Here is a 14147-nt window from a genome sequence, read left to right on the forward strand (position 1 = left end):
TAAAACAGATTTTAATTTGAGATTTATCATTCTACATGCCCCATTTCAATCAACAAATGTTAACTAAGCATGGCACAGTACTAATAGTGTTAAGCTTAAAAACAGTATTTTTCTATTTTCATTGAGAAATTCAGCTACCTCATATTTTCTAAAAAGTTTAATCATTTGGGAAACGGTGAAGCATTGAAAAATGAGATGCACAAACAGATATTCTTTTTACAAGCTGTGGGGTTGACAGGCTTTTACTGAGTGTTTATGGAAAATTTCCCTAGTTTCATCTCTTTAATATTGTAGTATTTAAAATTGAGCTCCAATGAGAAATTGCTTTGATCTCCCATGGTGCTTTGTGGTTTTCTGGTGGTGTGAAATTTGCGGCTTCATTTGGTGTGAAAAAGAAGGGGTTTCACCATTCCAGCGAGCACCCGAGGCAGCTGGGAGGCGATGACTTCTGACATCATCTCGGGGAACTCTACCCGCATGGCATCTGCCTGAATGAAAGTGCTCAGGCAGTACAGGTGGAGCTTCTTCACAATCTGGACCAAATGTAAAAAATTAAAAAGTACATTTCAATGTTTACTGTCAATGATCAGAAACTGTCCTGTACAGACCTGTATTCCTTAAAAGTAACAATACAGCGCGATGGTTAGGGAAATTACTTTAATCTCAGAGGGTGCAGGTTCAATTCACAGGTACAGCCATGCTGTTGTAGTTTAATTGAGCATGGTGCTTATCCTGAATCACTTCAGTAAATATCCAACTGTATCATGGACAGTATGTAAATAACTGTCAGCTGTGTAAGTCACTTTTGATAAGAGTGTCTGCTAAAAGCCTAAATGTAATGTACCCAAGACTCATCATGATGTGTTACAGTGTCTGTGGTCAAGGACACAACAGAAAATGGCTTAGAAAATGAAACTGCCATTGACAAGGTGCTCTTTAAGATGAGAACTATGTATAAGATCTATGGAGGTATATGCTCTAAAACCTTCTACCTCTAAAGCATCTGGAAAGGAAAGTTGGTGAGGTAAGATCCCTGCAAACTGACTGAGTTTTTAGTCAGAGGTTGGGTTAGCTTTAATTATTGCCTGTAATCTGTGCCCACCTACACAAGATCCTACTGGCCAGAAGCACTCACTGACTTGGTTTGTTAACAAGATAGGCAAACTTATCTCACATCAGTGTCAACCTGCATGGCTTTATAGCACCATACGGTTATGAGCCTGGCCAATGAGAATATTTACAAGATACAAACGAGTTGCTTGATGTTCTTTGTTCTAAACCCCGTGTTCTTGGTTTTAACCTTTTTATCTAAATGAATTTGCCGATCACTAAATGCTTTTTAACACGCACCTCATTCAATATCTCCTGGATCAATATCTCTCTTTTGTTCCTACCTGAAACCTAAACTATGTATACACCAAAGAAACCATAAAGAACTACTTCTATCCTTCTGGCTCTGAAATTATCAGTGATTGCTCAGAAAGCAGTAAAATCTGAAAATTAAGACTTGGATTTGATCAATATAGTCCTTAACTTTGACTAACAATTAAATTGTCATTTTTACTCTTCTCAAACATTTTATTAACTCACCATAAATACTGGAAAAATGTTTGTAGGATATACATTGAACTGTATTAAACAAGACAGTTGATGAATAAATCCAAGCCAAAGTTCAGTGCCCTGGTTTATTTTATTTAAAATGTATTTTCCGTGGCAGGTCAACTGAGAATTTAATTCTCTGTTGCAATGATGACCAAGGTCCTAGGCATTCAAGATGGGCAGGGGAATGCACTTTGTTGCTAATTAGGGGGTGATTAGGTGAGCAAACACTGGGAAGCCAGTTTTTTGTGGGAAATTGTCCAGGACACCAGATTTATCACCCCCACTCTTTCTGAAACTGCCCGTGATCATAAATGAACACAGTAAGTCAGGTTAGCATTTGAAAGAAGACTGCAAAATTTCACAATATTAGCACAGATACTTCAGACATTCCCAGACAAGCCAGTGCATGTCCATACTGGCCATTAAAGTTTCTGCATATTTACAACATATTGTTGTACATTCCAGACTACATGTACATTACACTTCAAGGTGTACACTGAGTTAGATATATCTATTTTCATTTGAATAGTTTTACACCAAACAGCAGCAATGAGCAAAACTCTTCACTTTTGATGTGTATAATCTCTCTTAAGCCTTGCTGTTATTCAATTTAACAGCAAGAGTAACTTTTTCATTTGTAACATATTTTAAGGCAGCTGAGAAATCACTTATCATGGTAATTTTCATATTAATTAGAAATGTAAAAAATCTTGAACAATGTTAAAAATCTTCAACCTTGAAAGTGTTCTCTTGCTGGTAGATAAAATAATGGCTTTTAAAAGATCTTGATTTCAGGGCATACTAACTCTATGGATTAGTTCATTAACAACAGCTTGTTTATTAATTGTGATTGTGTCACTGTGCTGATTTTACTTATATATTTATTTAAAAACTCCTGTACAGTGCATTAAGCCTGGAAAGCATATGTACAGCTTATTATTATTATTATTATTATTACTATTATTATTATTAACTGGGACCTACGTCATGCATGTGGTCCATCAGCTTGGTCAGGTGGTAGAAACGCTGGGAGCAGGCGACCACACCATTCTCTCGCAGGTGAATGGCCTTGGTGAGTTCATGGATGTAATTCTGCCTCATCTCATCAAATTGTGGCTGGCTCTTCAACCCCTCCAGAGGCACTGTGAGGTAAAAGCATAGCGGCAGTAAACTGACAGTCAGTGGTTTGTTGCTATGCCTGCCTCAGAAATCACTCACCACAGCTGCTAAGTAATAACTGCCTCCCCTACCCCCCACTCAAGGACTTGCAGTACGATGTGTCCCTGGTTTATCTCAAATCGCATTATTTCTTTGTGTGTGTTCTTAGGAAGATTAAAGATGTGTCACACTGTTTATGTGTCACACTGACGCCAGGTCAGGCTCGGGATTGTGGGTAGGAGTGGGTTGGTAGGCGTGATCTCTGTTCGAATGAGAAGTAATCTAAACTAACTAAAGACATACCTGTGTTGAGCAACAGCAAGACCTTCATGCACAGAAACTCCTCCTTGGTCACCTGGAGATTGGCAAACTCTTGAGGGATGAATTGCATAGCCATGCACAGGTCAAATATTGGAGACCTCCTCATATACTCTCTGGCAATGAACCCAAGAAATGACAAAACAAAACTCCATTTGAGATATCAGATGGCTCACAGCAAAATGATCAGCATAGAATCAATGGTGAAAGAGTACCTTTAGCTCTATTTGTGTACATATGGTTCTTATAAGACTGTTAAGAGTTGGTTTAACACTAAGAATTTTGATGTGAAGTATCAGTTAAAATGGCAACTATTTTGACAGTTGACGACACAATGTTTGCATGTAAGGATTAACTACTTACTCGTTGAGAATGAGGTCAGGTGCAAAGTACAGGTATTCACTGGTGACATTTTGGAAAGACCGCCAACCCAAAGAAAATACCATTAAGCTCATCCAGGAGTACTGGATCAGAGCCATTTGGTCATTGATGTGTAAACTGCGAAAACCTATTCAAAACAAAAATGCACAATATATAGAAAAAATACTGCTCAACATAGTTCCAGCACCGTGATTTCTAATGAATCACTTGATGTTAAGTGCAATAGGAAAGGCATTCCACAAATAGGCTTAAAATGTTTCTATTAAGTTTGGCACAGTACGTATGGTTGGCAAACACTGAGAGCAACAGCTGTGACATGATGACAAGGCTCATTTTAGTCAGAAGTGCTCTGATTTTCAGATCTACAGAAATATCATTGTGTTACCCTAATGAATTGCTGTTTTCATAAGAGCTTTGGGGGACGGAGGAACACTTTGGCCAGGGTCAATGCTCAAGGATCTGGACTTAAAAGTGGAAACTGCCTGACTCACCGCTTACTTCCTTGCCTTTCCATTTTGTTCTTGAGCACCGATAACAATCACATTACAATCTATAAAGTGCTTACTCACTACCAGGAGGGAGGAGGGGTTTGGACATCAAAGCATCAAAGACAGACGCCATGCGTAGCCTGACAGACGTGGGGGGGGGGCGGGTTGGTACAGCCAGGAGAGATGTGGGCAATGGGGGAGTGGATGGAGCAGACTAGAAGACTAGCCGTGAGCTAGCCGTGATCTGGGCATGGTCGTGGTTCATATTGGGATTGGTGGGCTATACCGAAAGTATGGGGGTGACCCAAGAGCAACAATTGCGGGGCTGCAGGAATCTGGCCCTTGACAGGTGGTGGGGGGCATTGAAGGGCTGATGTCCATGATCTGGGCACTGCCTTGGTCTAAGGCAGGGTGACGTAGCATCGGGGGTGTCGTTGGCTGTTACCTGAAAGGACGAAATCTGGGTGCAGCCCTGAGCTGGATCAGGGAGAGGAAGTCTGGGAAATTTGGGGGGCAGTTTGGGGGGGGGGGGTGTAGTTGTGGGGATGATATTACCATGCAGGGATTGGGGTTTGAGGGGGGAGGGGGCTTACCTGGTAAAGACTTGGACCACTTGACAATCCTCAGCAACTGCCTCTCACATAAGCGGTTGAGGCTGTTGAGCAGCATATTGGGCATGTCAGGCTGGGAGTTGTCATAACCAGAGTACACCACCTCAGGCTCAATGCTCTCCAGCACGCTGATGATCTGGGGGGAAAGGTGCAGCTCCCGGACCCCTGGAAGGCAGCCCAGGGGCATCAGGGCCTGGCTGTCACCAGAGAGTCTCCGAGGAGTCAGTGAGTGGGCCACCAGGGCCTGGGTCAGCCCTGCTGCCTTCAGAGCCCCCAACTTCTTCAGCTTCCGACCTGGGATGGCAACAGATGTGGAATGGTTTGTGATGTTCACAAGGCAAAACTGGAATTACATTGGGAAGCCTCTTGTTTTTCCTCCTCAAAGCTTTCATTGTGAGCATGACACTGTGTTTTTGTTTTTATTTCTTTTTGTTTTTTTGGAAGGGCTCTACGGTAGTGCCTCATGCAGAGTTCGATCAAATCAAAAACTATTCATTGTTTTTCATTCACAGCAGTAAAATACTTCTTGTTGTTTTGCTTTCAACAGAAGTGCCAACATCAGTGTATTTTTGTCTTTGTACTCTAAAAGAAACAAAAGAATTTTATTAGATATGAACCCTTAGTCAGAAGCCCATGAACTTTTACTGAAAAAGGAAAAGATTACTAAAGTTCAACCTTGGTAGTCCATCCATTTTTAGAACCGAGCAATATACATTGGTTACAATCTTTCGTTTTCTGTCAGGAAACAGAGGGCTCTATATGTGGCAAGCCAAAATGACATTCTTGTCATACGTTTTGATGCGCCTGAGCCCACTTGGTAATTTGGGGACTCACCATGCACTGAAGTGAGAGAAGAGGCACTATTGGGCTATTTGTGACAGTGAAGATCAAGCAGGTCATAGAAATCGTGGTGTCAGCACGTCAGTCCGTGCCACCTGCCTGCTCAGACCAGGTCTATGGCACAAGTCGCAAGTCGCAGCCCAGCATACAGAGAGTTACTAATTTCAGGGGTTTACCAATTAATGCATGCTTGATCATAACCTATTGAAAAGCCAATCAACCATTTTTGTGGATCATATGCTGTCCAATTTCACTTTGATAGGAATCCTCCAAGCAGGAAAAATGTATACTTTGCATTTATTGTTCATTGTCTTTTTTTATAACATTAATTCCTATATTTATCTCTGTTTTTACTTGTTTATGGCTGTTCTTATACTGCACTGTGGCCGCAGTGGTAATGTATTCTGTTATTTTTCTTACACTCATTTGTAATGAGAAGAATGACAATAAATGGAACTTGAACTTGCACAAGTTTCATTTGAATTATGTGACTGTAGTTAAAGTGATACATGCAAGCTACATGCATTAACTGTATTAGTTACAAGCTAATTTAAGCTAATTTAACCTTCCAAGCTAATTTCACATCATTTGCTAGCACTCAACATCAAAAATACCAATAAAAAATAAGCCACGTTATTGTTTTGTCTGGAGGGTGTACCGTTAAAACGTTTGTGTGTGGATCATGCTATCCGCGTAGCCTGTAGGCTATACTGTACAATCGAAATGGAGGAGCCAAGAAAAATTGTAACTCCACTGCACCTCAGGAGTGCCACTTAGATATATTACAGGATCTATGCCATTGGAGACTAAATCCATCCATCCATCCATTATCTATACCCACTTATCCTGAGCAGGGTCGCAGGGGGTGCTGGAGCCTATCCCAGCGTGCATTGGGCGAGAGGCAGGAATACACCCTGGACAGCTCTTAAAGGTAATCAAAATTGGTAATTTGATTGGCTATGATTGAATCCAGCTGCAACACACCCACTGATAATATATTCAGCCTAATCCAGCCTATTCCATCTGTGCTGCAAGCTTTGAGCTAGGTCCTCCATGTATCTGGTCATAAAAATATCAAAATTCAGTACCAAATGCCCAGTGCACGCATGCGCTGTGCCATTGGCTGTGCCCATGCACCGTGCGCTATTGATTCTGGACAAAAGATCCCAGATAGATTGTGAAATAATTCTCTGCCATAGCACAACAGCAGAATCTCTGGGAACATTTTCTGAAGATGATCAGAAGGCCTGTAGATGAAAAAATGTGCTCAGTTTCTAGGCTCTTACTGGCTTCTGTTAGAAGCCATATAAATGTTCCACATTAACTGTCTTTGTAGTTTATCATCTGTCTGGAAAATCTAATAGATTGTTTGTCATGCTGTTGCTATTCATTAGCAGTCTGAATCTGGTGAATGACTGATGTCTTTCAAAGCCATCCAACATGGCTTTGAATGGCTGGACACATGGGGCCCACCAGAATTGTCATTTATGACCTTTTCACAATAAATATTAAGTTTGAAATAAAATAAAAGCACAGTCCATGTAGAAACATTTTGCAAAGCAACAAGGGAAAGGTTCGAGCTTGTAACTGTGTGGCTTTATAATCTCTCATTCAATTAAGCTTTCATGCAGGGGACGAAATGGATGTGATAATTAACTTTAGTCATTTCTTTTGTGCGATGCATCAAAGTATTGCTGAAACAAAAAATGCGAGGTGTGTTTGTACCCCGCGGCATTCACTAACTATAACACTGTGCTATGAATGCATCATCTCTCAACTCTAGTTGATGCCTTACTAATCATCAAATCCCGGCTCCTTCCAGACAAACTTTCTTTAATATTTAAAAGGTCCTTTCTCTCCCTCCTGCCTCCATGGGTGGGGAGTACAGGGGAGTACATCACTTAGAGGAGTGGCACGAGGAGGCATTCTTCTCTGATGCCACTCGGAGCTGGGTCACCCTGCTCCTCTGGCTCCTCTCCACGGCAAACACCACACCAATGATTGCTGCCGCCAGGCAGCCATCACTGCAAGTACGTTCTGCTCTGGTCTTAAGAAATACCTCATTACGCGGTGCTGACCTGCTTCCACCTGTTTACCCACCATTTCGGAGAGTACACCTATAAAACTTGAATGAAAGGTGCGGGGATGGAACGTTCAGCTTGCGTCACGCAAGCCAGGCACTGAACCGTAGCCAAAGTCAAGGCTATAAAAAAAGAACGGCTTTGTTCTTCTGAGGCCGCTTGGAAACAGGAACCTTGTTTTCGATATGACTTCAGCCTAATGCTTTTGATCATTTCATTTCAAAGAGTTCAGTGAGAAAAATAAACCTTAGATAATAAAAATGAGAAAGAATTGTGGGTACCTCCCAGTATCATTCCCGCCTGGTAGCACTTTCTGAGGCGACAAGCAGGACAGTTTTTCCTACGGATCTTGTCCACGATGCAGTCATTCCGTCCAGCACACAAGTAGTTATGATGGCCTGTTCAGAACAGGAATACATGTACAGTTGGGAATGTGTGCTACTTTGCTTTTATGAAAATTATTACATCAGAAGAGAAAACATTTGTTTTTGTTGAAGGCACAGGTTTCAACTATGTTAATTAAACTTAAGTGTTGAACAAACAGCATGATATAAAAATACCATTCTATCCATAAATATTTTTAAAATATATCAAGAGAGAAAAGACAGCCATTAGTGTGTAGCCCTATTTTTAAGCTGTCAATCCACAATTCAGTCTGTAGAATGTGTTGTTATAGCTTTAAGCAACTAACTGCATGTTATGCTTTTGTTTCTCATAAAACACTTTGTATTTGTTTAAAATAAGGTCAAACTTCAAAGTGAAAATATGAACAGCAAATACGTAACCCTTGATTAAGTTAATAACAAAAAGTTCATTACAAAGGTTCCCCATGGTTACATCAAATCTAAGCCAGAGTGTGATAAGTGTTGTTCCCGCTGATTGGACTTGATAGAGGAGGTTCATTCTGTGCTATGAGGGAAAATACTGTACTAAGAGCTCTGAAGATTAGCTTCAGGCAAGGCTAGGAGGACAGAGTGACATGGCCATGGTCAACATGGTGGCTCCAATTTATCTGTACGTATTAGATAACGCACAAGCAAGTTGCTGTGCAACAACATCACAAACTGCGACAAGCATGATACCATTGCTGATGACCTTTAAAAAACATATCTGAGAACATACAACCATTTCCCTTTATTTTTTTTCACCTTCATTCATTTAGGCATGTCTACAGTGGTTGAAATAGGTTCCATTTCCTTATTTCTCTGAGAAAATAGGAGCCAACAGCCATATCGCCCTCTACTCTTTTCCTGACTTCTGAAGTTTAGCTGGTGTGGCTAGTGCTTGCAATGGGGACATTCCAAAAAAAAGTAAGCTGCAGTTGAAAGAGATGATGGTGGGTCAGTAAGGGACACTCTTCTCTTTTGACCAAATTGAAATCCAATGACAGGGGCACTGTGCTGTAGAAGGTGACATGTGCCAACCTTGATGAGACATTAGACCAAGGTCCTGACTCACTATCATTAATGACTTTTAGAAAGAGTATGGGTATTAAGCTTGATGTTCAGGTCAGATTTCCATTCTTTGCCCACATTGACTCCCCGGGTAATCACTACAAAGGAAAACATTTTCAGTTGACCTACCTGGTTAAATAAAGGTAAAAAATGAACTTATGTGATATGAGGTTTCCTGACCACCTTGGAGCACCTTGCACTCTAAGGTGTCGACCCCTTACCTTCCACTGCCCTCTTAAAGAACACCTTACAGCTGCCACAGGTGAGGACACCATAGTGACAGCCTGATGCTTCATCCCCACAGATGACGCACACCCTCTGGGGCAGCACACTGCCAATGAACAGAGAGTCAGGGTCACTCCACCATCTCCATCTGTCCACCATCAAGGGAAGACTTAGGATACACCAAACCTAGCACAGTTAACTCTGCACCTGGGTCAAGCACTTTATTCAAAACACTTCGGCCCGTTAGAGACCAGTAAAATACCTAAAGTTTAAAGAAGCATATATTTAAATCAATATTTAGAATATAATTTTTCTTCGCTTGATTAGTGACACTAAATGGTCCATGAAAAATTCTTAAGGGATGTGAAGGAATGTTTTCAAGTTTTATCCTAGCATCTAAATAGTTAAATCATTTAAAATATGTATTTGACCCAGGTGTGGTTAACTGTCAAGTCTACAAATGCACAATAACCAACACAACTACATTTTGACAAAACACCAAATGGCTGTCAGGGTGTCTGTGCCTCTATAATGTAACTTTACACCAGCTGCTTCCAAAGTAGACAAAGTCTGGCCTTTTTATATGCTCTAGGAGGACAACAAGCTGTTATTATTACCTGTGATAAATTAATAATATAATGAACATGATAATTACTTAAAAGGTAAATTTGATTTAACTTTGAAGAAATGAATTATGCTTGAAAATATGCATATATAATCATTCAGGGTTTTGCATACCCCACAACCATATGGGCCTACTGTGATACATTCAATCACGATATATTGATTAGTTAATAGGGAACGAGACGAAATCAAACTCACTGTCAGTTCATTATGCAAACCTTAGGACAAACAAATATGAATCTAATCGTACAGATAAACATATAAAGGATGGATCTTTAAAAATGTTTTAAAAAATAAATAAATAGTGTGTGTCTCTACGGGAATCATTTTAAAAAGCATGCTTCATTACGGTCACGTCATGATCAAATTTACTGTTATTTCTTGAAGGGTAAGAAAACACGCGTAGGAAATCACAAGTAAAATTCGGGTCGTTTTCGCCACATCTTACCCTAAATAGGAGCTGTACGCGTTCGTGGAACTGTATTTGCATGTGTTGTGGAGTCCAGCGGGAGATAGATAGTCAATCTGCAGATGATGATCCTCAGAAGGACCTGTGGATTGGCACCAAAACGGAGAATCCGCGGGCGCGCTCGAAGCAGACAACCTGAACGGTTCACTCTTGTGCACCGGCAATGTCTGGAGCGCTTGCTGTGAGTACCCCATAGATGCCCTAGTAAGGATCCCTTCTCCAACGAAAGAAGAGAAACTACTACAAGGATCTGTTTTGATATTTGTCGCTTGCGGTAAAGGGTTATCCGAACCTAAATCGGCCGAGTATCGAGCAGTATCTAAAACAATCTTCTGAGCAGGTGGAGAGGAGTGCGCTGAAGTGTCCGGCTGTTCGCCATATCCAAGTTGTTTCGTACTCGCAGTATTGGTCAGATAAGATGGATTCAATTTCGGTATATTTGCTGTATAAGGACAGAAGTCAGAAGACTGTGGTTCCATTTTGAGCAAAGATTGTTGTTCATCTTTAATAGAGATTCCACTGGCTGAAGAATTGTTTGATGTTGCGGTAAAACTTTCTTTAGGCACAGTCGCTGGGACCGTAACAGTTCCTTTCGCGAGGGTTTCTTCTCTACTTAAGGGCGCGGCAGCCCAAGACAAATTTTCGGCTTTGGTGGATATTTCAACATGACCACAGGTGTCTTTGCTTCCCACAGAGTTCCCGGGAACAACAAAGTCTTTCCAAATCTCACTGTCACTACCCGAGCCAGGTGCGCAGGTTACGGTGTCCATGTTTCCAAAATTACGCATCAAGAGAGGGACGCTGCTCAAAGATTGTATGTTATTCGAGTCGTCTCGAACTATCCCCTCCACATAACTCCCAAAAGACTCCGAGTATGTTTTAATCAAATTCCTGGCTCTTTTAATCGATTCTGCATCAGGAGTTGGTGATGCTCTGGCTGGCGTGTATAGACTTTCCATCTTGTCTTGGTGATTGTTGTCCATGCCTATCCCAGAAACGTCTGAAATCAGATGTCAGTGGCTACGGCTCTTCAGTCAGCAAGGATCTTCACAACCCGTTTTGCAATCTGACGGACTATTCTCTTTCCTATGGCGCAGTGCTGTTCAAATATTTGTCGAGGCTTAGAAGAGAAAATTACACGCAGAAAGGCATACAGATTATTATTTGATGACTCTAATAACGTATTGGTATATAAAACGTTTGGAGACACTATTTATCATTTTAAAGTAGAACATATATATTTTTACAGCATATTTTGCATTTGAAATTTATGAACCTCAACTTGAACTCTAAAGAAAATTTCAAGGAGATATTTGTTATGGAATTTAAAGCGATTTCATCTCTATAATTTAAGATGTTGCATACAACCTACTATCAAGATAGAGACCTGCCATTATTGGGAAAAACTTCAGATTAGTTAATCACATACTGGATTAATCAATTAACTAATCAGGATAACAAAATATAACACAAATTATAAGTATATTGTAAATAATTTAAATACATCAGCCTTTAAGAATTAATTAGTATCAACCATGCATTTAACCCAGAAGGAACTTTCAATGTCCAATAAAACAGCAGCTTCTGTCCTTACTTGAATAAGATTTTCTCAATATTTTTATCCTGAGACACAGAGTTGTTCCTGGGAAAACAGAAACATATGCACTACTTTCCCTTTAGATTCAACAACCTTGTAGTGGACAACAATACTTTTGGAAGCCCTATTTTCTTGAAAATAGATGCAAAACTCAAAAGTTGTATTTATCATAAACATACAAATAAGGGAGAGTAAATGAAATCAGTATTTTTTACTGATGAAGCTTCAAGGTGTTCTTTGACCATTAGGGTGTGTCCCAGTGTCTTCCCTGCTTAAGCCTCATATAAAGGCTTTGACAAGGTAAATTTTCTCATGAAATGTGAGATATGAAATCACAAACCCATCTAATGTAGTGCAGACACTGCACTGCCTGGGTGCAAAAAAAGTGATAAAATAGGTCAGCTGGCAGCCTATTTATTTATTTATTTATTTATTTATTTATTTATCATTTTATGATTTGTGTCAGTGTAATTCTTATTATATATTCTTACTTTAAAAGATCACCTTTATCTCAAAAATGGTGACAGAAAAACTATATGATTATTCAGATAAGATTACACAGAAAAATAATATCAATAATAATAATATCAAGCTTGTGACTAAGGTTATTGATGCTGCACCTTTCAGATATTGACTTCCATGAAAGGTAGCTCCAGATTATAATGGGGAGTTTAGGGAATAAAGATGCTTTATGTTTTAGATTTATACTGTTAACATGTATTTATGTTCACAAAGTACTGTCTTCAAATAATAATCAATCTATTTTTCTGGTTAGAGTGTTAGTGCCGTATGGGTGTGGACCCATGTGCTGTGTTTTAAAAGCTTAGGTATGAATATGTTGTTCATTGCAAGTTGCTAGGAGACAAGAGAAAGGACTAAAGGACACAACCCCTTGCTTCAGTAGTATTTTTTGGTTTAATCTGCTCTGCTATTTCTTTTCACCAGACTTTTAAGATTCGGACAATTTTCCATGGTGGCTAGCTCTCACCATTAGATATACTATATATTTAATATATTTGATAAATATTATGTTTGCTGTTCATGTAAAATGAAGCCTGAGGGTCTAAGTAAATGTGATTGGTGTTGATGGAGACAGTGTACTTTTAGCTGCAGAAAACCCCTGAGGTGAATCGATGTTACCTGTAAGTTTGTACTTGCATACCTGGAATGATATTCTGTAAGATCAACGGAACTTTATTGGAACAAATAGACGTTTAAAGACTGCAGAGAGCATTCTTTTCATCATATTATTTCACAACCAATTGGGAATCTAACCTGGAAACGTTCTTAACATTCTGCATGTTTTATGTTAGCTGGGTAGTATCTAACAATTTGTAAAGCCTTCTAATGACAGGAATCTATTAGAATCATCTTAATGCTGGAATGTCCCAATAGTGATAGAATAATCAGAACAATCAATGCATATTTCAAGAACGCAACTACTTTGCTTACACTCATACAAGTACATGAAACATATGGCACACATTCAATATTTTTAAATAGAACCTGGTCCCCAGGAAGATTTAGTTGAACAACCCTGTTGTACAATATAAATGTTGGCTAAATGTAAACCTATATTTGTGAGTCTTGTCTATTGTTCCTTTAATTGTGACAGAGACATTCACTCAAACCTCAGCTACTACCCATACAGCTAGAATTTGTAGCAGTTGAGCCTTCAAAATTTGTTTTACTTTTCTGAAAAGCTACCTATGACCTTGACTGATAGCTGGATCATTCTTTATCTTATGAGCCGCCCTTCATAAGATAAAGAATGGCCCTAGAATGATTTTATTGGGAAGTGCTTCAGGTGCCTTATTACCTGAAAGAATGCTAGTCAGTGAGATTTACATCTTCTTACCTCAACTGCAATAGCAGAATATCTCTTTCTGGTTCACTCTCCTCATCTGCATTTCTCCTTTATCTAATACAATACTAACAATGAGAAACTATTGTTATTTTCACATTGAAGATGGTAGAATCTTTAACCTCAGAGTAAAATCCATATCATTTTCAGGGAAGGATCCGCTGAAGTAATCTTTTATAAATTAAAATAATGATTTCCCATCTGTACTCCTTGAGAGCACAGTTGTGTGTAGCATGTCACAATGACCCGAAAGAAGAAGCATCTTCTTTTCACTAGGTCTTGCATCTTTGAACGTAGTTTCTTGTTACCTTGACAACCATATTTCTTTCAAGTGGGGGCTGCAAGTTTGGAGGGAGGTGTGCATGTTACATTATAGGTCTCCACCTGGTTTTTAATTCACCAAAATACACATTAGCTTTATACACAGTGCATGCA

General features: G+C 39.6%; 1 protein-coding gene across 1 annotated transcript; it reads right to left on the bottom strand.

The window, feature by feature from the left end:
* On the bottom strand, positions 1 to 11337 carry LOC118235591 (progesterone receptor-like). The gene is made up of 8 exons (XM_035433078.1): positions 10231 to 11337; positions 9155 to 9264; positions 7761 to 7877; positions 4541 to 4852; positions 3442 to 3586; positions 3064 to 3194; positions 2587 to 2744; positions 1 to 533 (listed from the first exon to the last, which is right to left on the bottom strand). The coding sequence occupies exons 1-8, from the start codon at positions 11232 to 11234 to the stop codon at positions 378 to 380; spliced, it is 2133 nt and encodes a 710-aa protein (XP_035288969.1). The 5' UTR covers positions 11235 to 11337; the 3' UTR covers positions 1 to 377.
* Between the last annotated feature and the right edge of the window lie 2810 nt (positions 11338 to 14147).

Source organism: Anguilla anguilla, chromosome 9 (assembly GCF_013347855.1).
Source record: "Anguilla anguilla isolate fAngAng1 chromosome 9, fAngAng1.pri, whole genome shotgun sequence".
Taxonomy (NCBI): domain Eukaryota; kingdom Metazoa; phylum Chordata; class Actinopteri; order Anguilliformes; family Anguillidae; genus Anguilla; species Anguilla anguilla.